The sequence below is a fragment of the Leuciscus leuciscus genome, assembly GCF_965113295.1.
Source record: "Leuciscus leuciscus genome assembly, chromosome: 12".
NCBI classification, from domain to species: Eukaryota; Metazoa; Chordata; class Actinopteri; order Cypriniformes; family Leuciscidae; genus Leuciscus; species Leuciscus leuciscus.
In genome coordinates this window covers 7,833,759-7,860,700 of record NC_138736.1, presented here as the reverse complement: position 1 = coordinate 7,860,700, position 26,942 = coordinate 7,833,759, and the positions used below count along the sequence as shown (strand labels likewise).

Sequence of the window (26,942 nt, the reverse complement as noted above, 5' to 3'; positions counted from 1 at the left end):
CTCTCTCTCTCTCTCTCTCTCTCTCTCTCTCTCTCTCTCTCTCTCTCTCTCTCTCTCTCTCTCTCTCACCCTTTCCCCTCTTTGCTCTCCGTCTTTGTTTCTCTAGAAAGAGGAATATGTTTGTAGGTGTATTAGATACAGTATTTTATAGAGTAATGGACTGAATTAGTCATGTGAAATTGTGAGGTGCTAGACTTCAGAGAAGCAGAAAAGTTCGCTTTTTTCTCTCACTTTCATAGTCTGCCTGCATGGAGAACGATTGATAAATTGCTCCATCCTCTCTCATATTGAGCTCCGGGCTGCCGATGACTTGAGGCACTGAAAGATGGAGAGGAGGAGGGGGGACCGGCTAAAAAGATGGATCAGTTCTTTGAAATGAAAGAACTTCTTTTTTTCCTCCTATTTTTAGATGTAAAAACCGGAGGGTTTGATGATGCTGTTTACTTTGCCTGTAGTTAAAAAATGTTTGTGACATATTGTTGATTACCACTAAAATGCATTTTCACACAAAAAAAAAACAAACATAAATCTGCGTTATTGAAACACACAGACTCCCATTCTCCCGTCGTAATATTTTGTATGTTTTTGAAATAAGTTTCTTATGCTTATCCAGGCTGCATTTATGTAAAAAAAAAAAAAAAAAAAAAAAAAAATAACAGTAATATGGTAAAATATTGTCATAAAAAAAAAAAAAAACTGTTTTCTTTTTAAATATATTTTAAATGTAATGGGCTTCGTGCCGAACGTCACACGAACAAACAGGAAAACATTGTGTCCGCTTGTCGGAGAAAGTGTTAAAAACTGTACGAACTGAAGGCGATGTCTATGGATTTTATTCAATTTCAAATAAAAAGTTCAATTCGATATTTGATCAAGAAATGTCATGGGATTCAAGTCCTTTTTCTCTTTGAGTTCGCAATCGTACTCTCTTCAGGATTGCTCTCTTCCTGGGAAGTGCAGGATCTCAAAGCCTCACCTGTAAAGAGGGAGAAAAAAAGAGTGGGAGACGCAGGAGACAGAGAAAACTGCCCTCAGGGTGTGAATTCTCATTTACCTGTTAGTGTCCATCTCTCCATTCTGGAGGTGAAGGATAGAGCAGGGCAGGGAAGGGATGAGGCAAGAGCTTATCTCTTTGGAGAGAGGGATTTAGAGAGAAATCATATCAAACCCCTTCACCTGTGCGGGGTATATGCGTGTGATGGTCTGAGCCCACACACGGTGCACAAGTACATTTGGATTTCTGTGTGCTCAGAACTGATGAATTCTGTCATCATTTACTCATGCATGTCGATCCAAACCTTTTGTTTCCTTTTTTATTTCACTGTAAAAAGTGCTGCAACTGCCACCTTAAGGAGCTATTTCTACCTGATCTAACCTGTAGAACGTGTTTTGTTGGTGCAAACCAATTTTGATTCATTGACGTTAAAGAATACCTATTATTCTTTTTTACATTTTATTTATTTAACTTTATTTAGTCTGGAATTATACTGTTTAAACATGAAAAATGTATGCAAAGTTAAAAAGCACAAAGTCTCTCCAAAGGGAGTAATTCCCTATGAACTTCCTATGAAATGCCTCAACTGTTAGTCCTGAGGTTTCTTCCATGAACGTACACGTCACAATATTCCTAATTTAAATAATTCCCACATAAGGCATATGCAAAAAACAGGGGCGAGGCCTGCTTGAGTTGGGGTAGTAGCATGTTGTCGCCATATCCAAGAGACGCTGTTTTTGTTTTTGTTTTTTTTACCCCAGATCTAACACGGCTATGATACGGGCGTGACATTTCTGTAACACGCTCAAAGCAGTTGACCAATCACAACACACTGATCCAGCCGACCAATCGGAGCACATTGCACTTTTCAGAAGGAGGGGCTTCATAGAGACAGGAACTAAACAGAGCATTACCAGAGCCTGTCTACGGAGAGCCTTGGCACTTCCTATTAGCCCCATTGTATCGATCTTGGTTGCAGTTCCATTAGAATTCCACTGGAGGTGATCGCGGGCGAGTGCAGACTGAATGGGAGTCTATGGGGCTAGACGGCTAAATGTGTCTCTTTCACCCGATTGCCGTTGAGAAATCTCAAATTTTATTGTAGGTTTTGCCAGTTCAACATGGGTTATACGTCGAAAATTGAATGAACGAGTACTTATGTCCTTTCGATTTCTTACAGGTTGAGTTGTTGTTGCCCATAACACGCTAGCATTCTGCTAATGAACGCTGATTGGTCAGTGAAGGACTGATTACGACCAGAGATACCGCTTGATGACATCGTGGCATCCGAAGCGGGGCCAGAAACAAACAAAACAAAAACTCATCTAGCACGTGTATTTACCTGTGTCAGCTGTGTTGTCGATGCCTCGAGAGAAAAGAAAGTGCAGAGCGCGAAAGCACCAACGCGACTGAAGGATTGCCGTAAAGCAGTATCTCTGGTCGTACGATGTGTATGACGTCATTGACACTTTAAAAGACTTTTTAAAGCAAATAAGTGACTCTAAAAAGTCAATACCCAGCAATGTGTAATTTCTTTGCATCTCCTTTCGAATACAACATTCAAATTACTAGACAAAAAATTATATCCTGAGAAAAGTGGATTTTGATGGGTATAGCGCCATAGACCATTCATTCTGCACTCGCCTGCGAGCGCCCCCGCATGGACAGAGACATGTTACTGCAGCCAGTCCAGAAACCGGAAGTAAGCAGAGAGTGCCAATTCTCTTCCTATTAGACATTCTCTGGCATTACTGACAGTCTGGGAAGAGAGGTGCTGTAACAATGTAAAATATGTGAAAAATAAGGTGGTTTTTGAACATTCAATCATTAAAACCTATTCTAGAAGACCACAAAATTAAGTGTTTGTAAAAAGACATAATAGGTCCAGTTTAAATATTTTTTCTGAATAATATCTTGAATAAAATTCGATATTACCATATACAGCACATATTTAGAAAACACAAAAGTAGAAAAAAATTAAGAATGTAGAAAGTAATTCTTCACAAAATGAAAGTTGATGACAAAAAAGTATTTTTTATGAAGTTTTTTTTATTTTTTTTATTTTTTTATGAAGTTTTTTTTTGGTTCTTTGTTTATCATTATGGAGCTTGACATATGACAGCCCAGTTCCTCATTCATTGTCATTATATGTAAACCAGTGATCAGTACTTTTGTATTCTACATAAAAAGGCTACAGGTTTAGAACAACATGAGGATGAGTAAATGATGATGATGATTTTAATTTGAGGTTTAACTTTCCATTTTAGCAGAAATTGTTCTCAAAACACTGTAATGTTTTCAGCCTAAATAACACTTGCTAGTCTATTACTGGAGCATTTCTGCAGTCTGAACTTGTACATCAACTCACACTAATACCATTGCACGCCGACAAAAACTACTGGAATGTCAGCCAGAATATACTCATCATCCGCCTGCCCTCGCCATTCTCTTTCTATCTCTGTGGTGCTTCTTTGCATTTTTCATTAGCTTGCTCTGTAAAGGCCAGCTATCTTTGACTAGAACTGGGTTACAAAAGCATGTTCGGAGTAAAATCTCATTCAAAATGTATGTGATAGCTCGCAGTCCTTATACAACTATAACAGGAATAGAATATACATGTATTTCTAAAAGAGTGAGCCATGAAATGCAGCCATGCATTTATTTATTTTACCCAAGGGCTGAAATAACATTTCACTGCAACTAATCACCGATTGAATTGATGTATTATGGGAATTTTTCGTGACCTCGACAGTGGAATGCATCATAAATATGTCTGAAAAGACGTGTACCCCTTCATCCATAAATGCAATAATTCTTCCAACCGCACTTGTGAAAAGCATGTTTCCATGCACAAATAATTGTTTTGGATGGCACTGGGGTTTAAGGATGCATTTGCTGTTTAAAATAAAATTAAATAAAATCACCAGGCCAAATAATGACCATTAGTGTTTCCCTCTCCTGTTCTTCCTCTGCTGTTTTACAGGCCTAAAGTACATCCAATTCTCTCCTATCTGCTCTGCAATGTTCTCACATCCGTAATGACAACCTCCCAGTCAAATTACAGGAAATTAACGAAGCCTCGTTGAACAATTCTAAATATTTAACGAGAGTGATGTCTACATTCTCATAGGGCTGAATGGCGCCATCGCTGGGAGCAGATGTGCATAAGGTTATGTGAGAATAAGATAACATTCTGGAAATGCCTAGGACGTATCTGCTCTTTTGTATTAACGTGCTTGATTCAGCAATAGTCGCCGTCAGAAAACAAGACACAATGGCTGGAGCTATTAAGAGGACAGTGTATACATTCTTAGCTAGCTGTGCGGAAGTCTCACATCAGTAGCATTGTCTCTGCATTGAAAGAGTTCAATTTAAATGACATTCGCCAACACAGATGGCAGAGTTTGGAATCTCCACACGTATTTGCAATAAAGACCCGTACCAATGTGCTGCTGCCTGATATTATTGTTATTATTCTCATCACTATTGACCTGTAAACTGTATTTTGGCTTAGTAGGATTCCTCTCTGGTTGCTTAATACTCAAGCCAGACAACAAAATGAGTCTGGTAGAACCCACTGATGCTATAACTGACCACATGAGGAAGAATAGGCTAATTTTTGCCCACAGGTGGACATAAAACTACATTTAATTTGTTATTATTATTATTATTTTGTAATTGCAAGTTTAGTGGCACTGAGTCTGTGAAAGATATTAAAGATTTTGTGAGGCACTTATGGGTAACACTTTATTTTGATGGTCCACTGTAGACATTCTACTAACTATAGCCTTATTAACTTTGCAACTACACGTCAACTAACTCTCATTAGAGTATTAGTAGACTCTCTGCTTAATATCTGCTAACACTTTATTGTGATGCTCCTCCAACAGACATTCTACTGACTATCAGTAACTTTTCAATTATGTCAGCTTATTCCACTAACCCGAACCCTTACCTAACAGTCTACAGTCTACTAATACTATAATGAGAGTTAGTTGGCATGCAGTTGACAAGATACTTATAGTTTGAGGAGTGTCTTAAGTGGACCATCGAAATAAAGTGTAACCCTTCTGGGTGAAAAGAAAATGTGTATTCAGTTTTTGTGTGTGCATGTGTGTATTACAGTATGTTTTTAATATTGACATTTACTATTATTACAATTCGGCCAATACTAATAAGCCAACAATTATTACAAGTCTTTGTATACAAAAAGTTGTATTTTGACTTAAATAAATTAAAAAAGTATAACACTTAAAACTAAAAGTGGCCATTTTAAATGTTACAAGTGAATAGGCATCAAAACATTATGATGTACAGTATAAAAAATGGATATTAATTTTGATATATATATATATATATATATATATATATATAAATATTAATTTACATTTAACAGTGTTGTTAAATTATTAGTGTTTTTTTAAAGATTAACTTTTAAATGAGCATTAGATCACAGCAAAGTTAATGTAACTTGAAATGTAAATATAGAAATATGATATATTATACAATTAATTTTAAGGTGTCCGTGTTACAGTGTAATTATACATTTAAGTACTGATTAATAATAATTAATGGGGCTAGTTGCATGTAATAAATAATATAGTAACTACATGTAATAAGGACACTGTAAAATAAAGTGTTACCAATGGTTATATACCATAGTAATAACAGTAAATTATGCATAAATACATGCAACTAACCCTCAACCAAATCCTAATCGTACCCTAACCCTATAGTAAGTACATGTATTATTACTCAGTACTTAAATATATATTTGCACTGTAACAATGACAATGTTTCCTTGTTTCAGTGGAATTATACATTTGTCAGTGTGGGTTGCAAAAAAACACAGAAACTAAAAGTGCTGGATCTAATTGCAACAGTCTATTTATTAAACACACTTAAATATACACTTCAACTGGATACCTTGAAACAAAAACACCAGGAACAGAAATTATAGGCACGTACTTTAGAGAACTGACAAAGAGAAAATGAAACAAAGGGTGAATAACTACTAGAATGATATATTGTGCAGACCTATACATTTTGTGCAAATTTATGTTTTCTTTTTTCTTTCAGCTTTAAGCCTATAGAGCTATTTTATTAGTTCTAGTACACTGGCCTGCAATGGTTGGAGAAGTGGTTGTAGTGTGTTTGTTTGTGTTTATATGTGAATGGAAAGTTTTTTGATTGCTCCATATGGCTGGCCTTTGCTTGTATATTGGCAAGACTGTACCATAAGGCTGTGAGTCTAAATAGCGTGATAGAGAGACACATACAGATAGACAGAGACTTATACTGGCTTATCAAGCAGCTGGCGATGAAACAGACAGGCAGCCGCATAAACGAGTGAAAGAAGTAGGTCAGAAGCAAGAGAGAGAGTGTCTGGAGAGACTCTGAGCTGGTGAGGAGAGGGAGAATAGAAATGATAGGATGGGTTTCATGCCCTCTTTTGTTTTCATCTCCATTTTCATCTCGGGTTCAGGGAGGAGACGGTGTGATGATGCCACGGGAGGCAAACGGAGACCAGCTGGCACCTGAAGTGCAGTTGAGTGACAGTGATTGACAGAAGCCTCTACTAAATTACGGAAACACCAGACTCCGTGTTATTCATGCTGTGAGATGTGACAGCACCATGCAACTTGATGTACATCGTGAACGTTTGTTCTTTCAGACTTTCTAACACACACACATGCGCACACACGTTGGGTTTCTATGTTTCATGGGGACTATCCATAGACATAATAATTTTTATACTGTACTAACTGTATATTCTATCCCCTAACCGGTCCTCACAAAGGTGATTGTATAAGTATATACACACACACACACACACACACACACACACACACACACACACACACACACACACACACACTTTCTTGTACATCTATCTTTATGAGGACATTCATTGACACAATGCAATCTCTAGCCACTTACCCTAACCTTACCCATCACAACTAAGTGCCTAACCCGAACCCTTACCCTAACCTACCCTTAACCTAATAACCTTATCCCTAAAACCAAGTCTTGACCCTCAAACAGGCCTTTAAAGGGGTCTCAGAAAGTGAGGACCGGCCAAAATGTCCTCACTTTACTCTCTTTGTCCTCACTCCAATGGTCTAAAACTCAAACTGGTCCTCACAAAGATTGTACAAGTACACACACACACACACACACACACACACACACACACACACACACACACACACCTGCCACAGAAACCCTTTGAAATCAATGAGACTTGTGTATGATATAATTATAACATTATGTGTGTAGCATTTTCCATCATTGGACATATGCTATATACTGTATATATACAGTACATATTCTTGTTATGTTACTACTACTACTGTAAATACTTGAACAATCAACTTACTCAGTATTTTGGCAAATAGGTCTAAATCAGGCTTATTATAATTCAGAACTTTGAATTGTATGTTTTAGGATTTCCAAAGTAATTGCGCTATTGCTGCATATTATTTAAAAATGTTTAATAGCAAAAAATTCTCAGCACAATCTAGTGTAATTGTTATCTAGTGGTATTTTTTAATGTTTGTAAAGATGAAAACTAAAATTATTGAATAAAATATTAAAAAACATATATTTTATTTTTGTTTTAGTTTTTCCCAGTTATGTTTTTATTTTCATTTCAATTAAATTAATCTTTATTAATCTTCATATTTTTACGTTAGTTTTCATTGAAACTATACAGAGGTTTAAATCCATAATGAAGCATTTTAGTTATGCTTTAGTTATGGCATTCAATGAAGGCCAAAATAAATGAGTAAACAATGTGAAAAATACAATTTTACATGACTTCCTCAGGAAAAAATAATAATGACCTCTTACGCTGGTGTACGGCATTCGATATTTAACAGTAGAGTAATCACCGTTCTGCTATTTTGAGCTCAGAGTTCATGACACAAAGGATCAACCTAGATGTGCAAATTTAGCTCATTAAAAGTAACAGGCTAATCTCCATCTAATGATCACCTCAACATCTGTCAGCAATAGCTCGCGTTTGGAAACGCCACCTGCTTCAAAGACCAGGCAGATGAACGGCAACCACCTGACAAGCACAAGCCTTTTTCCATTTCGCTCCGTTTCCTTTCAGGCTTTTTGCCCATTTTATCTTTGAGATCACAAAATGGGCACAGATTGTATTGTAAAACGATAAGCAGATTTATCAGTAATGAACATGAACTAGATTAAAGGTTGAATTAGCAGAGAATCATTTCCTGCTCTGCCAAATGAACAGATTTTGAGAGATAGTGACACAATGACTCAATCCAGCAAAGAACCTAGAGGGAACAAATGGAAAATAATAGAAGTTTTGCACAGCATTTGCCTACCCTCACTCATGTGTGTTCAGAGTCAATGGCAGCGCTGCTACGCCAGAAGTATCGGAGTGTGCTTGTTCTGCATTGTCAGCTGCCTGGTTGTAGTTATTGAAATACAAAACAGCACATCCCTGAAAAGGAAAATTATATAATTTGCTACAACATTAACCATTTCTTGGTGGGTTGTTCTCAAAATGTGTTTATTTTTCAACCTTGAATTTTGAAATTTAGTTCAGTTGTCTCCCACTAAAGTCCGTAAAAATATTTATTTTATTTCTCAAATGAAGAAATGGTTGGAACACCAGTGACAACTTTTCAAAAAAAAAATTTAAAAAATAAAAAATTATAAAATATATATATATATATATATATATATATATATATATATATATATATATATATATATATATATATATTTTTTTTTTTTTTAGATGGTGTCAATATAATCTGAAAACATATAGTGCTGATTAGACTAAAATCAATAAACATTAAACAATATAACACCAATAATCTGCTGATAATGAATTATATAAACATAATTAAATTTGAAGGTAAATTAATACCTTTTTCAGCCACAGAGAATCACCTGAAGCGTAATATGATTTTTTTCCAATTCTTTCCAATTTTTTTTTTAGATTAATTTATTTTAATTTATTTATATTAGTTTAGATTATATGGTTTAATATTATTTTACATGTTGTTACATCATTCTATATATTGTATTAGATATTGTTTTCCTGTTTTGCTAATGCTGAACTTGAAAAGCAAATAAATGAATAATTATAAATGTCATTAAAGTGGTGTACCATATGAAGGGGACAAGGGCTTTTTCAGGCACATATTTTTAATTTTTTTAAAGTGCAAAAAACATAGTCAAACCATTTCATGTTATTTAATACAATGATATAAGTAATAAGATAATGCCTTTTGTTTCTCCACTTTATTTGAAATCTTTTTTATGTCTAAAAAATCAAGGAACATGTTGGTCGCCATATTTTGAGAATAATGCTGATATTTAATGTACTGCATGCAAAAGTGTTCATTTGTCTCATCGAAATATTTCCTTTTATTTCTGTCTCTCTCTATAGTTGACTCCGGCGCAGCCCTGTCGCGCCCGCAGCGCCCCCTCTCGGCCCGGGCGGCCCACCATGCCCCGTCCATGAAGGGCTACCAGGTGAGTCGCAGTCTGTCTCAACACTCCTCTGGGCCTTGCTACTGCATGCCTGAGGATGGCGACACTGCGCGGGACTACATGCACCACCCTGACCACTACCAGGGGCACAATGACCACCCCTACTACCCGCCTGGTGGGCCCCCTGAAACCCTGGCCATGGTACCATCTGGTGGAGGCACCTTCCCTCGCTCACACCCCAGTCAGCCGCAGCCCTACGACTCCACGTGTGAAGAGTGTTTAACCTCGGGAGTGCATGGCCACGGGCATAAGATGCACCGTATCCCACCCAACCTTCTGGATCAGTTCGAGAAACAGTTGCCCTTCCACCCCGACGGCTTCCACACCCTGCAGTACCAACGCGCAGCCAGCGGGGAGCAACGCAGCGAGAGTCCGAGTCGCATACGGCATCTGGTGAACTCGGTTCAGCGTCTCTTTGCCAAGTCTCATTCTCTAGAGACGCCATCTAAACGAGAGTTTAACGGCACCCGTGGGGGAGAGTATCGGGAAAGGGATAGGGGGCACCGCAGCGGTGGCGAGGAAAGCGGTGGACATCATTATTCGGGAACACACCAGTCTCGCTCTGCCCGTCGCAACAAGAGCCGAGAACGAAGCAAGAGCGGAGACTCCCGCCACGAGTCTCGCAGCTCCCGCCACCGCAGCAAAACAGCTGGCTGGTGGAGCTCCGATGACAACCTGGACAGTGACAGCAGCTTTCTGGTGGGTGCGGGCAGGGGCGGTCGGGGGTATCCCACTGGACACGAGACCCTGGATGCTGCCATCCAGGAGCTTACCCTGAGGAAATCTAAGGGTCCACCTCCAGGAGAGTGCATGGCTTGTACCAACATAGCCATGGCAGGGGACAGCGGACACTCTCTGAAGAGGAGCACATGGTCAGCCATGACAGTCAGTCAAGCTAGAGAGGTCTATCCATCTTCCCGTGGTGGTGGTGGTGGTGGAGGTGGAGGTGGTGGAGGAGGAGCAGGAAGAGGTGGAGGAGGATATGACAAGGCATTGGTTCCTCTGGATCCCAAAATGAAGGAACGATCACTCCACTATCTGCAGGCAAGTTCTGTTTATATGTGCATGTGACGGAGATGTGCAAAATTCAGAAGTGAAGAATTGGCTCCCTTTCAATTAATGAGTGTGAATTTGAATCTAATTGGATCCAATCAATCAATCAATCAATCAATCAATCAATCAATAAAAAATGATCTATTGTTCTATCATGCCATAAGGTCTATCTGCATTTGTAATGTAAAGACATTGTCAATTCAATTCTGAATGGCGTACAACCTCAGTATGTAAGCGAGACAAACTTTTACAATATGTGAGTCTATTTTGAAGTCAGAGCAGTGACCCCAAATTGGCTCCCACTGAGATTTCAATATTTATGTGGAGTCTCTGTTCTCAAATACAATCAGTCTGCTGTCCTTATTGACTTGCAGATTCATTTCATTGTCAAAAGAATTAATCTGTCTGCAGAGATGAGATCTGCACTAAATGACAATTTCTGTGAGAGAAAGGAGAAAAAAAAAACATAAGTTGATGATTATGTTTGTTATCAGCTGCTAGCTGTGAAGAATGGAGCCTGATGCTATTTCCAGCATCTGTCAGCTCAGTGTGAAAGGGTGAAAAACAGTATCGGAGGATACAGGAAAACAACACATTAACCCTTGGCCTGTATAAAACCCAGTGTGAACACTCACAAACGCTGCTATTGATATCAGTAGTGAGCTGTGTGCTCCATTTCTCCTACTCATCTGCTCAATTACACACACATCACTGACATCCTGCTTTGTGATATCAAGTGTCCTAGAATACAAGATACTTCTTAGCATCATAATTCAGCTGCCTACATGGTTTGAATAGAAGGGCAACTGCATCATAAATGCATTGTTCTTACACACTGATATACTACAAGTGAAAAACAAACTCACTATGTATCTCATTATTCAGTATAAAACACATTACAGGTTTGGTATTGATTAAGAGGCACTTGAGCCTTACTCACTGAGCTATGGGGTTACAATCTTTTCACCAAAAGATTGGGAAATATGATGATTTGTCCACTCAGTAATATGGTGTAAATCAATCAAAATACTATGATATTACCATCTGATATTAACATCTGACTCCACCACTCCACAGAGGTTTAGTTTTGCTGCAGACAGATTTCCAATATGTGACCCTGGATCACAAAACCAGTCATAATTCGTACGGGTATATTTGTTACAATAGCCAACAATATATTGTGTGGGTCAAAATTATCGATTTTTCTTTTATGCCAAAAATCATTAGGATATTAAGTAAAGATCATGTTCCATGAAAATATTTTGTAAATTTCCTACCGTAAATATATAAAACATTTATTTTTTGTGAGTGAATGCAGCACAATCGCAAACAAAAATGGACAACTTTAAAGGAGATTTTCTCAATGTTTCAATTTTTTGGCACCCTCAGATTCCAGATTTTCAAATAGTTGTATCCCGGCCAAATATTGTCTATCCTAACAAACCATACATCAATGGAAAGCTTATTTATTCAGATTTCATATGATGTATAAATCTCAAAATTGTGACCCATGTGACTGGTTTTGAGGTCCAGGGTCACATATGTCTCCAATAGCTTTATGTGCTGTTAAAAAATAATTTCAGAAACTACATGAACAAATGACACAGATTGACAATTGGAAGTTCTTTCCTGAGCTGTACTGTATGTCCTGCTTCTTCCTTGATGAATGAGCAGCACATACTGTACTTGGACTAAACTACTGTTTTCCTTTCTATTTTTCGCTTTCTTCTCACATACACTCGTATCCTCACTCACTGTGAACACAATGCAACCACAAATACTTATTTGTGGACACACACAAATGGGGGAGGAAACTCTATCTGAAATGACAACAGGTTAAATGAGGATAATTTTTCTGAGTGCCTCCTATGCACTCTCCCACACTTCCCACCGAGTGTCCGCACATCATGGTTATGTTTCTAAGGTAACAGGACAGAGCACTAGGAGGTTACACTCTTTTCCAGGTACAACACTGAGCCACAGTTGAGCACCACTTATGAAATAAAGACTACAGATTCACACTATCCCTGTGTGCATCCTGTTGATTTTTTAGCAGACACCAGTGGGAGTCCTGGCTCAGTTGTATGCAAGCTTGTTTCCGTCACAGAACAAAACATTTTAAAAGATAATTGTGACTTTTTATCTCACAATTGTGAGTTTACATCTCGTAATTCTGCCTTTTTTTCTCAAAAAGTTATAAAGTCAGAATTGTGTGATAAAAAGTTGCAATTGCAAGAAATAAAGACAGAATTGCAAGAAATAATCTAATTTATTTAGCAATTGCGAGTTATAAAGTCCAATTCTGAGGAAATAAAAGGGAAACTTTTTCTCAAAATACGAGTTTATATCTCACAATTCTGACTTTATAACATGCAATTGTGAGTTTATATCATGATATTCTGACATAATAACTCGAAATTGCTAGTTTATATCGAGCAAATTTGAGTAAAAAAGTCAGAATTGTGAGATAAAAAGTCACAACTACCTTTTTTATTTTGTTATTCAGTGGAGCTTATTCAGCTTCCATAGAGAAGAGATGTCATTGCAAGAGGGATGGGAAGGTATTTTCAAGGTATTTTCCAAAAAATGTTGAGGGGTCATGAATTTTAAAGAAAATATGATGTGCATTGTTAAATTATTTATAATAAACACCGTAATATTACATGAAAAATAAGAATTGGCAATTTTGATTTTAGCATGACTTAATATTACGGTAATTTTATGGTGTATATACAGTATATTCTAATATATAGTCTATGAATAAATACAATTATTATATAAAAATTTAATAGTAATTAATTAACTATTAATATGTACATATAATATTTATTTTATTTTATTTTTATTATTTTTTTTGCTTCTTTTTTTTAGATGACTGCATGACCCTTCAGTCCCTATCGTGGTAGTAAAGGAAAATATCAGGCTGTGTAGGGGAAGTGAAAGGTCCGATAGTTTGTGACCTGGCAGTTATCATTTTTATTGCAGCCACGCTATGTCACATCATGCGTAGACTTCAAACACCTGGCGCTGGAAGAAAAGAAGACCAGTTTCAGCAAAGCATAGCAGCTGTGAGAAAGCACAATAAGCACCAGGTGCACCCCATATCATTCCTGCTCTGTCCCCGGGCTCTTGAGTGGGAGAGAGAGAGAAAAGTCAATGCATTCTGACGGACATAACCAATGTGCCGTCTCCGGCATTCTCCGCTATTGTTGCCCAGGGCGACAGGAACGTGCATGGAGGTCTCGTCCTGACACTAATTTAACTTCCTGTAATATTAGCACTTGCAAGCTCCAATTACACAGAACATCAGCTTCAACGTGATAGAAATACATTCGGTCAGTCGCCACTTTTGTTTTGCTATTTGTCACATCGAGACAACCAATCAACTTTCCAACACTCCCACTCAGTATGGTACACACATACTGTATATCCAATCCTTCAATGGTCACTGTGTAGCTACATACATTGTCATAGCCAGCAGTGTAGGAGAGTAACTAACTACAAGTAGCAACACTGCTGCACTATTCAGTCGCGTGACAACATCTCGGTTATCTTAGTGTGTAGCATGACAATTGCTATTTTGCGGTTTTTGTTCACATTGTGTTGACGCGCTAAGAATCAAACATGCTGATGAAGGCATGTAGCCGCAACGCGTAGGTGCACTTCTCACCAATTTTTAAGCCAGGAATGAAATAAAGGCTTTTTAAGCTTTTTTCACTAATATTCGAGTGCCTTGGAATTCTTGTCTTCAATGCTTTCTTAAATGTTCACTTTCTCTGTATGTAGTGTTGGGAAGTCCAGATCATTGGTCCAGAAGTCCAGAAGTCCAATCACTACTTAAAGCAAGGCTAAGCTACAAGCTATTTATGATTTAAAGTAACTGACATCCAGATAACCCCGCATATAGTCCCCTATCAGTGCTGATTGTTTGTTCCATCATGAAGAGCAACTGGTCCTGAGGAAACTGAGGTCTTACAGTGATAGCTGACGGCGGAGCAGCTGACTCAGCTACCCTGAGCCTCTGGAGAGGAAGAAACCCAGCTGTGGGCGCAAGCTCAGTTGGGACTCATCATCGCTGGAGAGCAGTTTTTTTGATGTGATCTGATCTGAAGACATGGGGATAAACCAGATGAATCCTCTATTACAAGTCAGCCGATCTGTGTCGCAAATAGCAAGGGAGCGGAAGGAAGTGAAATGTGTCAATATAATGAGAACGAATACCAGGGGCGGTAGGGGGAAAAATAAGAGGATGAGAATAATAACACAGGTTGCAAGGAAGGAAAGTGAGTTTGTGGGAAGAGGGATGGGGGAATAAGTGATCTTAAAGTCACGAAATCAAAGCTGACAATTATTGTTTTCATGGAATATTCCAGTATTTATTGACTTTATTTGATTTATCCATGCACATCATTATTTTATTTCAGTTCATATGCCCTTGTAATCTTTAGTCAGTGTTTACTGATGTGCTTTGAAGTGTCGCAACTGTGGGGAAAACCTGTCACTCCAACGCAATCTCATGACAATTCATAACTATTTTACGCGTTGGCAAATTGGTGGATAATTCGTATAAATTTGTACGATCTCAGCCCTATGTTCAAATGATCTGCTAACGCCCCTTTGACTGGTGTGTTTAGGGGTGGACCTTCACGCGTAAATTCTTTTCAATAACCGTATGTTTGTGTACGATTAGCTCATACAAAATTGCCACTTTGTAACATTTGCGTTTTTCCATGAGTTCAGGTTCACTCACATGAGATCGCAGCAATTGCAAACTAAAATGATCCAACGATCCAATCAATTCCCTGTTGGATAAAACCAAGTCCCGCCCTACATTTTTCTTGTTCGAGAAGCTGTTTCACAAAGATATATGTCATAATAAGGAAGAAAGGGCTATCGCAACTTCCGTTTTATGCCAACTTTAAATTAATATCTTACCTAGAAATACAATTTTGTCATTATTTATCCTTATGTGGATACAAACTTGTTTGACTTTCTTTCCTCTGCAATACATAAAGGAATACATTAGTTTTGACAGCTGTTTTTGCCAAAATAATGAAAGTCAATGGCAAACAAAACAACATTGTATGGACAAAAAAATGCAATGATATTCTTCAAAAGATTTTCTTTTATGTTCCACAGAAGAAAGTCTTACAATTTTTGAACAACAACAGGGTGAATAAATGACTACAGAATTGTCGGTTTGTGTAGACTATCCCTTTAAATTAAAATGATCTCATTATTTACTCACCTGCATGTAATTTCTTGCACATACTCTATGCTGTTATATTTTTTTTAACTGAACAATATTTAGTGAACTATTCAAAATGGTCAGAAGGAGGCCAGTTATGTGAAAGTTGTGTAAGAAAAAAAAAAAAAAAAAAACATTATTGCAGTGACATTACTCCAACTTTTGCAATTTTCTTCTGCATTTAAAGAACAAAATAGAAGTCTGAGGAAAAATAAACAGAATGGTAGAGATGCTCAAACCAAGGACTAGAAAAATGGATGATCAGCTTCTCAAGAAGAGGCAGTTAAGCTCCTGATTCAAAATTATCTTTGTGTATGGGTGTGTCTATGTGTACATAAGTGCACATGTGTGTATTACAAGGAAGATAGGAGGGGGTGCAGACAAAAGAAACAGATGGATAGAGAGATCAAGTTGCATCATCCTTTGAAAGAGGATGACCTTTAAATACCCCACCTGAGTGGTCAATTGATATGTAAGGCATTCATTCCTTCTCTCTCTCTCTCTCTCTCTCTCTCTCTCTCTCTCTCTCTCTCTCTCTCTCTCTCTCTCTCTCTCTCTCTCTCTCTCTCTCTCTCTCTCTCTCTCTCTCTCTCTCTCTCTCTCTGTGTGTGTGTGTCTACCCTTGGTCATTTGGTGGTGGGATTATCATCTGATGTCAGTGAAAGAAAGGGGTGAGAAAAGACCAAAAAAAGAAGAATAAAGCCCTCTGTGTTGGTTGTTTTGTATGTGTATATATTTCTTCTGAATATAGGTATTGCCTCTTTGGTCAAAATGTCCCTTTATAACTCTTTGCCCAGTCTTAGAGGGATAGTTCACCCAAAAATGTCATCATCACATGACTCACCATCAAGTTGTTCCCAACCTGTATGAGTTTCTTTCTTCTGTTGAACACAAAATATATTTTGCAGAATGTTGATAATCAAACAGTTTGAGGTAGACATTGACTTCCATAGTAGGAAAAACATACTATGGAAGTAAATGGCTACTGTCAACTGTCTGGTTACCAACATTCTTTCAAATGTCTTCTTGTGTGTTCAACAGAAGAAAGGAAACTCATACAGGTTTGGAACAACATGAGGTTGAGTAAATGATGACAAATCTTTCATTTTTGGGTGAACTATCCCTTTAAGTATGCTAATCATATTAAAATAATAATAATAATAATGTGTCCCCACAGTGAGAGCTGAACTACAAGACATTATACCCAGAGAAAACAGTGAGGAGAGCAGCAAGTTTAAGAGGGAACATCCTCTTGTCAAACACAGAAAATACTGTCTCACTTCACCATGAATTGAAAGAATTATTGGTTCTTTTATTAAATGTCTAGCCACCCTAAAGTCGCTGTGCAGCTTGTAAGACAGACTTTTTTATTTTATGTTTACAAAATATGTGACAGAGAGCAGATGCGGAGGTAAAAACAGCAATAAGACACAGCGATGCTATCAGAAAAGTATATGGCTCTGGAGAGCAAAATTCATGAAAATAAATAATCTTGCCTCTCCCCTCCATAACCTGCTATCTCCCCACATCTGCACTGTGTCCATGCCCCAGCCGAGGGCAGCTCTTGAGTGTGATGACAGCTCTAAATGTACAGCTGGTGCCTTTCATCCCTGTCAACCAATCAGATTTCATTTTACTCAGCTGCCCCCAGTTCAACCTTTTGTTCCCCCTGGTCATTCTGTAGCCAGAAAGCCACAGCTCTAACAAGGCTGTTTTTTATACATATACATAAACCTTTAGTTGCATTATCAATGCATTTTCTCTCATATCAGTGGTATTTATTTACAGAACATTAAGTTTAGGTCCTCATTTTTAGCATTGGGATTTTTCACTCTCAGTCTGTGATTTAGTGGTGAGGTTTTCCAGTGACTCTTCCTGCAGGTTACATAGATAGGTGGAGACAAGTGACTTTCTCATATTGAGATAGAAATTTAATAATTTCACTCAACCTGTTCGTTCAAAACATTGATTCATTCAACAATAAAACTAGTGACTGTCTATTTGAGTGAGTCATTGAATCATTTACTTATCTGATTCATTCAAAACACTGATTTGTTCAGCCATGAAGCAAGTGAATGTCTGCATCCGAAATAGCATTAATCCCTTGTTGGCAAAAAAAAAAAAAAAAAAAAAAAAAAAAGGATTCACAATGTTCAACAGTAAGTGAAAAGTACCTGGATGACTTGCTACTTTCAGTAAGATTCTGAAATGCGCATCAAGGGAAATGAGTTGTGAATGTCAGTCAGTGAAGTGATGCAACTGACGCTGGTATATAAATGCTAATGTAGTATGTCCGGAATTTCATTCATACTACACCCATTAATACTACTATATATTACATACTTTTTAAACAGTCGCAAGGTTATTACTTATTCAAATTAAGTAGCCTACCTACTCAGAGAGTATGTGATGTTGGATGCATAAATCCATTTAATAATTCACTCATCTGATTTATTCAAAAACATTGATTCATTCAGAAATGAAACAAGTGACTGTCTTAATGAGTGAGTCATTAAATAATTCACTCAGCTGAGTAATTCAAAAACGAAAATACATTTACGAAAGAAAAAGCCACTGTCTGGGTGAGTCAGTGAATCATTCTCACTACCGACTCGTTCAAAAGATTAAAAGAAAATGCCAATAATGTGTCTAAACTGTAAGTTTATCATTATTAACTTCTTGTGTTGTTATAGCACACCCTCATCCCTCATCCGTTTCATAAGTAAAGGAAAGACTGAGAGCAAGTCATGTGTCTCTTGCAGGTGCCCTCAGATGACTGGTGTGGTGGCGGTCCGTCTGACAGTGGTGGGGAGATCCCCTGCAGACGTATGCGCAGTGGCAGCTACATCAAGGCCATGGGGGACGACGACAGCGCTGACTCAGACAGCAGCCCCAAAGCCTCACCCAAATCAGCCCTCATCGCCCAGAGAGAAGCCTTCCGCCGGTCCGTCAGCATGGACCAGCGCTCCTCCACCACATCCAAGTCAGTAGTCACTTGATTTTCAGTTTGTTGCTGCTTTGAGATTTGTATTTGCTGTATTAAAAAGTAGCACATTTTGGACTACCATGTAGTAGAAGTGCCAGCTGAGACTTTAATGGAGTATTCTTCTCCACAGGTACTCGTGTAAACAGTGCACAGATGTGTACCCGAACAGCCGCACTACGCCTAAAGGCCCCCCTCGCTCCCGCAGCTACACACGCTCTCTGACAAGCGCTCAGGTAGAACACACTCGCACAATGCACAGTGTTTACACATTTAGTAAGTTATCCAAGCCATTTTAATTGTCCTTAAATAACCAGTTTGGGTGGTTGCTTGGGCAAAAATAGGCGATTGCTAGGGTGTTCTGCTTCATGGTTGGGCATAACTAGCTAGTGACAGTTGTTCTGGTTATTGCTAGGCTGTCCTGCTAGTTGCTAGGGCATAACTTGGTGGTGGCTTGGGTGTTCTGATGATTGCTAGGCATAACTAAGGGGTACCTATGGAGTTCTGGGTAGTACACTCTAAAAAATGCTGGGTTGTTTCAACCCATGTTTGGGTCAAATATGGACAAACCCAGCCGTTGGTTAATTTTTTTTAATTAATTTTTAACCCAACGATTAGGTTTGTCCATATTTGACCCAAACATGGGTAGAAACAACTCAGCATTTTTAGAGTGTAGCTAAGGCATAACTAGTTAGTTCCTAGGGGGTTTAGGAGACCGCTAAGGTATAAGGTGGTGGCTTGGGTGCTCTGTTGGTTGCTAGGACATGACTCTGTGCTTGTTAGGGTGTTCTGGGTAAAATGTCCCCAAGTCAAAAGAGACTTATGACTTACAGCTCTGAGAATAATATTCTGATCTCAAGATATAACCCTAAATCAGAGCATAATAATAATGTGCAGAATTAGTTGATACATTGTTCAGAGTTCAGTTGCATGAGCAGTATGAGTTATATGCGGAAACATACAAATCTCAACCTTAATTGAAACATGGTGTATAGGCCCGTTAACCCCATGGATGATAACTTCATTTGCATGAACAGTCTGAGTTATATGCAGAAACATATGAATCTCAACCTTAACTGAAACATGGTCTATAGGCCCATTAACACCAAGGACGATAAATATAAAGATAACGACAAAGATATAGTTCTAAAAATCGTTCTCAATATTAAAGAATAGCACCACAGCTATAACCATAACAGCACAGAGAAACGCTATAGTTGGAATCAATTTCAGAACAATTTTATCCAGCTGATGAATGATGAAAACATTGACAGCCAATCAGAATCCATTCTGCTGTAACGAGCTCGAGCATTTAAGCGGCAGACAAGCACCCGCCTAGAATAAACAGAACGATATCAGTGGACGCTAATATAGTTATCTTTATGGTTCTTGGTGTGAACGGGCCTTATGTGTGTGTTAGCTGAGTGACAGTCTGAACCTGTTTGGAGAGATGGAATCACAGGCTGTGGAGGCACTGGATCTACCCGGATGCTTCCGTACCCGCAGTCACAGCTACGTACGGGCCATCCAAGCCGGTTGCTCCCAGGACGATGACTGCCTGTCCGTCTTCTCCATGTCGGGCCCACAGGGGAGCATGAAGGGCGATGCAGGTGAGTCATCAGCTTGTGTTTATGTATGTGTGTGTATACCTAGTCTCCATGCTGTCACAGGGATTAGATTAGAGACTTAATGAGTTTTTGGATCAGTCTCATAGGAATTGCTGGAGAAACACGCTCCAGCCAAGGGATTTAGATCAAAACTACTTTCCTTCTATCTCTCCGCTCTCAGTATATCAAGACTGTAAACAAATGTTACATGGTAAACACTGTAAAATGCTCAAACTCCCTTGAGATCGTCTGTCTCCTTGACTATCCCTTGGGTTGTAGTCAAGATTATGGTGGCAGTGTTATTCTCGTCAATGAAATACTGAAATTAATTAATGCGACAAAAGCCAAAAGCCAACATCTGTGTAAAAATTAACACTGTATGGTCGTAATTGCAATGATATTTTATTCTCTCTATTATTTGGATGACTTTCCATCTTTTTTCATTGTCCCTTATTCTCTCGTTTAGAGTAGACTCTCACAGGAGATTTATTAAAGCCCTTGTGAAGTGTCAAAAGCATCCATCTGCAGTTTTCCAAGGCAACACTCATGATACACACCGGATCGTGAGTGTTTTTAAGAGAGAGGGATGAGGAGAGGACAAGAGAGGTGGAAGGACGGCTTAGGCATGCTTTTTTAAAACTCCTTTTAATCTCTGAGTGTGTCCCACTGAATTTCATGTATCTGCTGTCAAGAGCTAGTGTGTGTGTGTGTGTGTGTGTGTGTGTGTGTGTGTGTGTGTGTGTGTGTGTGTGTGTGTGTGTGTGTGTGTGTGTGTGTGTGTGTGTGTGTGTGTGTGTGTGTGTGTGTGTGTGTCTGTATGAGCAAGCTGATGTTACTTAAACCATGAGGATGTGTCTAAAGCTTTTGAATGACTCTCGATTGGGAATATTTAAGCTGTAATGTATTTATGTACATTTCTCCATGATTCTGTCATCTACTACAGTATATACAACAAAACTATATTTGCTTCTGTATGCATTCTCACAATTCTCTATTCTGTAAATTGTAATGCTTTTACAATTTACAGTTCTCAGTCTTCAGAAGCTATTATGATAGCTCTGGGTGAGGAAAAATTGTCACTGTATATTTATCTGCCAATTAGAGTTTTTATAATCAAAAGTTTCAAAATATCTGTACAATGGTAAAATAATAAAACTACACAAATAGAAATTCATGATGTAAATATAAAATAATTTGCAAATATTTGTACGTTTTTAGATGAATTAGACAATTTTTTTATGTTTTAGTCCATATTGTACATTTCAGCATATATCGAAATGTGTCGAAATGTTTTTATAAACTTCATGCAAAAATTTCTAAGAATACTAAGGAGATCAGGCTTTTAGATGCAGAAGCTTTTTTATTTTGCGCTATGGTCAAGCGAAATTCAGAGGATGAAATTTTTAACATTGTTTCTATAAAGATGCTACAAGTTTGTCTTGGTTGTATTTTTTCATTGTGCCGGAAACATGTTTGTGTGTCCGTGTTTTGTCTCAGCTGGAAAAATGGGCCTACTTGAGGACTTTCGCAGGTATTGTACTTTTGCAAGTCTTTGCATCCTCGGCGGAGAGTTAACTCAAAGAAAGTGTGTTTTATTCTTTCTGTGGGGATTGTTTTGAGTGAACAGCCCTTCATTTTTCAAATGATTAATATATATAAATACAGGTCTCAACAAACCCTTTCTTTCTTTGTCGGTCTAGTGTTCCCGTACAGGAAAGGACCCCCTCCTCTTCCCCCTCGCATGTCCAAGCCAATGATCTCCGTGACCGCTCAAAGCAGCACTGAGTCTACTCAGGACGCTTACTTCCAGAGTACAGGACAGCCCGTTCTGGTCCGGCCCAGACAGCATAGCAACTCAGTGGACCTGACGGGGAGCAGCGGGGGCCGTACCTCAAGAGGTGGGCATTACCTCGGAGGGAGCACGACGCGGGTCCGAATGAGCAGCAACTCTGCAGAGAGTCTGAACGGCAGGGCCCTTCAGAGCATCGGCTACCCCGGTGGACCTGGGCCAATGAAACCCAAACACAGCAGCTCGGCCGACAACCTACTGGAGGGGCCCAGGGGATCCAGGGACCGGGCTGGAGGCAGCCTGGGAAAATCGGCCTCTCTGCCCCAGAACAGTATGTCCCTAGCTAAAGCTCTGACTGGAGGAGAGGAGTTCAAACAGGAAGGACGAGGGAGGAAGTGGAGACCCTCTATCGCAGTGCAGGTATAAGAGGGGACTATCCCATGAGGGATACAGACTGATCTCTCTCTCATGTGCAACATTTTTGTTAAATGTCTCTCTGTGTGTTCTCCAGGTGGACAGCTCAGAGACATTGTCTGACTCAGACCCTGAAGGCAAAGCGCTGAGAGAAGTGCACTCCATAGGGGTTCAGGTGGAGGATGACAAGAGGTAGATCAAGCTTCATTTTTCTCGATGTATAAAGATCCCGTAACATTTTCCATAACAAATGGAATTCAATAGCACAGTTATCTTTCCTGTGTTTATGTATTTGCAATTAAAGGAGTATTGAAGGGTTCCTCACTTATTTTAAACAGTCAAAATGTCTTTTGTTTACATGAATCATGAGCTGCTACTTGCTATTGCTGGTTGGTGGGAGGTGGTATTAGTGGGAAGGACATTTCTCATTCTAGACAGCATTTAATTATTTTTTAACGCTCTTGAGTTCAATATGAGTCACACAGTTAATCTTTCCCGAAAGAGCAAGACAGTCCATTTTTAACTATGTATATTAAATGTGTTACATTTAATGATAAATAGATAATGATAAATAGGGTTGGAAGCTGATTACTTTTTCAGAAATGTCAGAAATTGTTCCATTTATAAATAAAATCAGATCCAAAGCACGCACATCCAAAGCAAAGCAATGTGTTGCTCAAATTGGGTGCTCAACAAGGGAATTAATAAAAAAGGGAAAAAAGTCGGCACACCATGGCTCCAAATGGCTCCATGGCTCCATGGCTTCATTTATGAATAATAAATAAGTAAATAAAATACCAGCGCTCAAATGGTGTTCTTTTTCAGTGAATCAAACAGACACATGACTAATCATAGCAGTTACTGACTGGTTGTTCATATGACAACATGTAGTTAAAGATTATGGGATTGGTCAGTAACATTTTATAATATTAATGAATGCTATATAGTAACAAATATAGTATTGTTTAATATATACTTCAGGCAAATTATTTGATTGTATTTATGAATCATTCAAAAAGAGTAGTCATTAAAAAATCTGATTCAATGCAACTTTTTCACGAAATTTTACTTGACATATTATTATTAAAGTTCTCATCATTTGGAAATGGAATTTTACATTCCCCCAAAAAAATTTGCGTTCGCTCGGTTTTGCGGTTTTGCGAGTGAACACAAAGTTTCTTGGGGGAAGGCAACACATTTGCGAGCGAACGCAAAATCATTGAATTTTTTTTCTCTCCCATCTCATATTTTTTCCAACACCATGTCCCTTTAGTGGCTCCACAAAATTATTATTTGTATTAGAAGTTCTGTACTAAAAGAATAATTAAGTCCTTTACAATTCCCATCCCATATATATATATATACATTTTGTCAAGATGTTTGGAAACCAAATTCCATTTGCATGTTGTTGGGACTCTGCAGATTATATATTTCAGTGTTTGATTTTAAGAACATCTTTGTGTTGGGTCCCTACTTGATGTCCAATGTGAAATCTAAGCAGTTGAGAACCAGTGCACTAGCTTATAGATTAGTTCAAATCTAACAGACCTGTACTAAAAGCTACAGACATAGACTAAAAGCTTTTATGGGCTCTTTAAATATCTCTCTTATATTTCCCTTCATTCTCCAAATTGTTGAAAAAGTTGTCAGGGGTGGTTGGTTTATTTCTGAGGTGGGGAGTGTGAATGTGTCACAGTGTTAGATGAGCAAGAGGTGCAGGTGTAAGGTTCACACACACGCACGCAAGCAAACGCACACACAGTGGGTGTACGTGCTAGGAACACAGAGTGAGGTGAGAGGGTATAATTAGGCAGCCATTACGCAACACTGCAAAACCTGTGAAATGATGTCATTGTCACTCATCTACGAATTAGCTTTGTGCCTTTTGATCATTAATTACCATTGTCAGTCTCTTTCTTGATTTAGCAGAAACTCTATTGGTTTGAAGTCATTGGGGTCATATTTCATGTAGGCTATTTTTGGCATTTATTAAAGGCGTGGTTTAGCTTTAATTAGTTCAAGCTCAATCAACAGTATATTTGGCATAATGTTGATTTGCACAAAACATAATTTCCAAGTGTCGTTCATTTTCCTCAAAAAAAGTTATAGTTATGGGTGTTACAGTCTCTTTTACATTTGCAGCACTTACAATGGAAGTGATCAGGGGAAATCTGTAAACATTAAAATACTTTCAATAGTATACCCACAAGATGTAAACAATATGAGTGTTAATATGATTTTAGTGTGCTAAATTGCTTACTAACCTTTTCTCTGCAAAGTTGCATCCAATTTTGCAACTTGGTTGCTATGACAATGCAACGCCATAAACCCTAAAATTATGATTTTTAAAGCTCAGATAATACACAGATACCTTCATAAATTGGCCCATATACTTTCATTGTAAGTGTCTCACTGTAACTTCATTTCAAGTTGAAATTACTTTTGTGGTAATGAATGTTACGCCATAAATCCGGTAAATATTACCACTATATCAGTAACTACATATAGTTCTATAGGTCTACCACTACATTTGAGTTTAATTGTCCTTTTGTTTGCTCCAGACGAGCCCGTTTCAAACGCTCCAACAGTGTGACAGCGAGTGTCCAGGCTGATCTTGAGACAGAGGGTTTTGGTGGGCTGACCGTCCCCACTCAAGACAAGGGCCTTCAGTTTGGCTGCTCATTCCAGCGGCACTCGTCTGAACCGGAATCAGCCGGTCAGTTTGCAGAGTATCGCACAGTGCACACACAGGGCCAGTGGGCCTACCGTGAGGACTACCACAGCGGTTACACCACCGAGCCCGGCCCTCCAGAACTGAGGGCCCTGCCCCGCTCTCACTCCCCTCTGCCTCTGGCCCCCGAGCGTGGAGTGGGAGGTTGGAGCGAGGGCCCGCGGAGCCTCCCAGATTCGGGCCGAGCCTCACCCTGCTTACGGGATGGAGAGTTCTTCCTCCGGCTCCTGCAGACAGAGGTAGAGAGGATGGAGGGATGGTGCCAGAACATGGAGAGAGAGGCAGAGACGAATGAACTTCCGGAAGACGGTGAGTGAGGAATAACAGAAGAGATGGTTGGAGCAAACATTGACTAAAAGCCCCAAAACACTCATCTTGAATGTTGTGTTTTTCCCACAATTCTTTCTGTTTAAATGCTGTTTTTTTTTTTCCCTGCTCTGATTGGTTTGTTTTGTGGTTCAGTGTTGGAACTCATCAGAGGAGCTGTCGGCAGTGCTCAGATGCTCATGTCACAAAGAGTCCAGCAGTTCTTTAGGATGTGCCAACAGAGTGTGGTGAGTGCTTTGTAACTCTTTCTGTTGTGGATAAAAGGGAGGACGTCCTTACTTACCTTTTATCTTTATCTTATGTTTTTATTTTAAAATAACCACCACAGTAATATAGGTAAAGAGATCGTAATTTGGCAATATTTTACAGTATAAAGGCATATAATGTTAGCCTGGTTAAAACCAGACCATTCTCAGTAGTAATTGAGTTATGGTCTGGCAAAGCTTCATTATTAACTCATTTCCAAAGGGGCGTCACCAACGGACGTCGCTCAAATGCCTCTGGGCACAATTGGATAGACCTAAAACCAATCAGAGCGATCGTCATCGTGTAAAGCCATATGCTGCGTCCCAATTCGCCTAAGTTACACTACCCCATAAAAGTATGTACTCTTTTTGTGAAGAAAAGGTATTTACTTTTGAATGTGTAGCAAAAAAGTAGGCAAGCTTTGGGACATACTACTTCGTCATCTTTATCGGACGGATCTTTCGCGTGCATCCTGTCACGTAAACTGCCCTGTCAATCATCTTGTCACAGTTAAAATCCTCTATTAAATCTAATTTAATTTCCTACCGTCAGTGGGTCTTTCATGGAGACTGTCCTCATGTGTTTGCAATTTGAATATAATAATGCATTTAAAAGTTGCTGCGCTTCACCAACGGACGTCGCTCAAATGCCTCTGGGCGGAATTGGATAGACCTAAAACCAATCAGAGCGATCGTCATCGTGTAAAGCCCGCCTCAACGTTTCTGATTGGTGCCGCGATTTCGACGGATTAGAAATGGGCTTGAATGAGTTCTTTGCCAGACTACTTGCAGAGCAAATCTAAATTTGCCGGAAGTTGTCTGGGTTTTCCCAGGCTAATATAATATTTAACTATGTACAGTTACAGTTAAGGAATCTTGCTGTTAACAAGTTTTTACTGTAGCCTTTTACAGTTGTTTTGTAAAAATGACATTTTAGTAATGATTTTAGTAATCTGTTTGAACTGAACTGTTTAAATGAACTGATTCAACAAAATGAAGTGATTTAAGAAAATGAA

The 26,942-nt window shown here is 38.7% G+C and overlaps 1 protein-coding gene across 1 annotated transcript in view; it reads left to right on the top strand.

Annotated features, from left to right (window-relative positions):
* dlgap3 (discs, large homolog-associated protein 3) overlaps positions 1 to 26,942 on the top strand; it is a 173,746-nt gene that overhangs the window by 141,975 nt on the left and 4,829 nt on the right. The window contains exons 3-10 of the mRNA XM_082187043.1: positions 9,426 to 10,573; positions 18,593 to 18,813; positions 18,947 to 19,049; positions 20,234 to 20,423; positions 22,121 to 22,629; positions 22,721 to 22,815; positions 25,185 to 25,663; positions 25,817 to 25,908. Of these exons, the coding sequence (XP_082043169.1) occupies positions 9,497 to 10,573; positions 18,593 to 18,813; positions 18,947 to 19,049; positions 20,234 to 20,423; positions 22,121 to 22,629; positions 22,721 to 22,815; positions 25,185 to 25,663; positions 25,817 to 25,908 (2,766 nt within the window). The 5' untranslated portion in view covers positions 9,426 to 9,496. The remainder of the gene's footprint in view (positions 1 to 9,425; positions 10,574 to 18,592; positions 18,814 to 18,946; positions 19,050 to 20,233; positions 20,424 to 22,120; positions 22,630 to 22,720; positions 22,816 to 25,184; positions 25,664 to 25,816; positions 25,909 to 26,942) is intronic.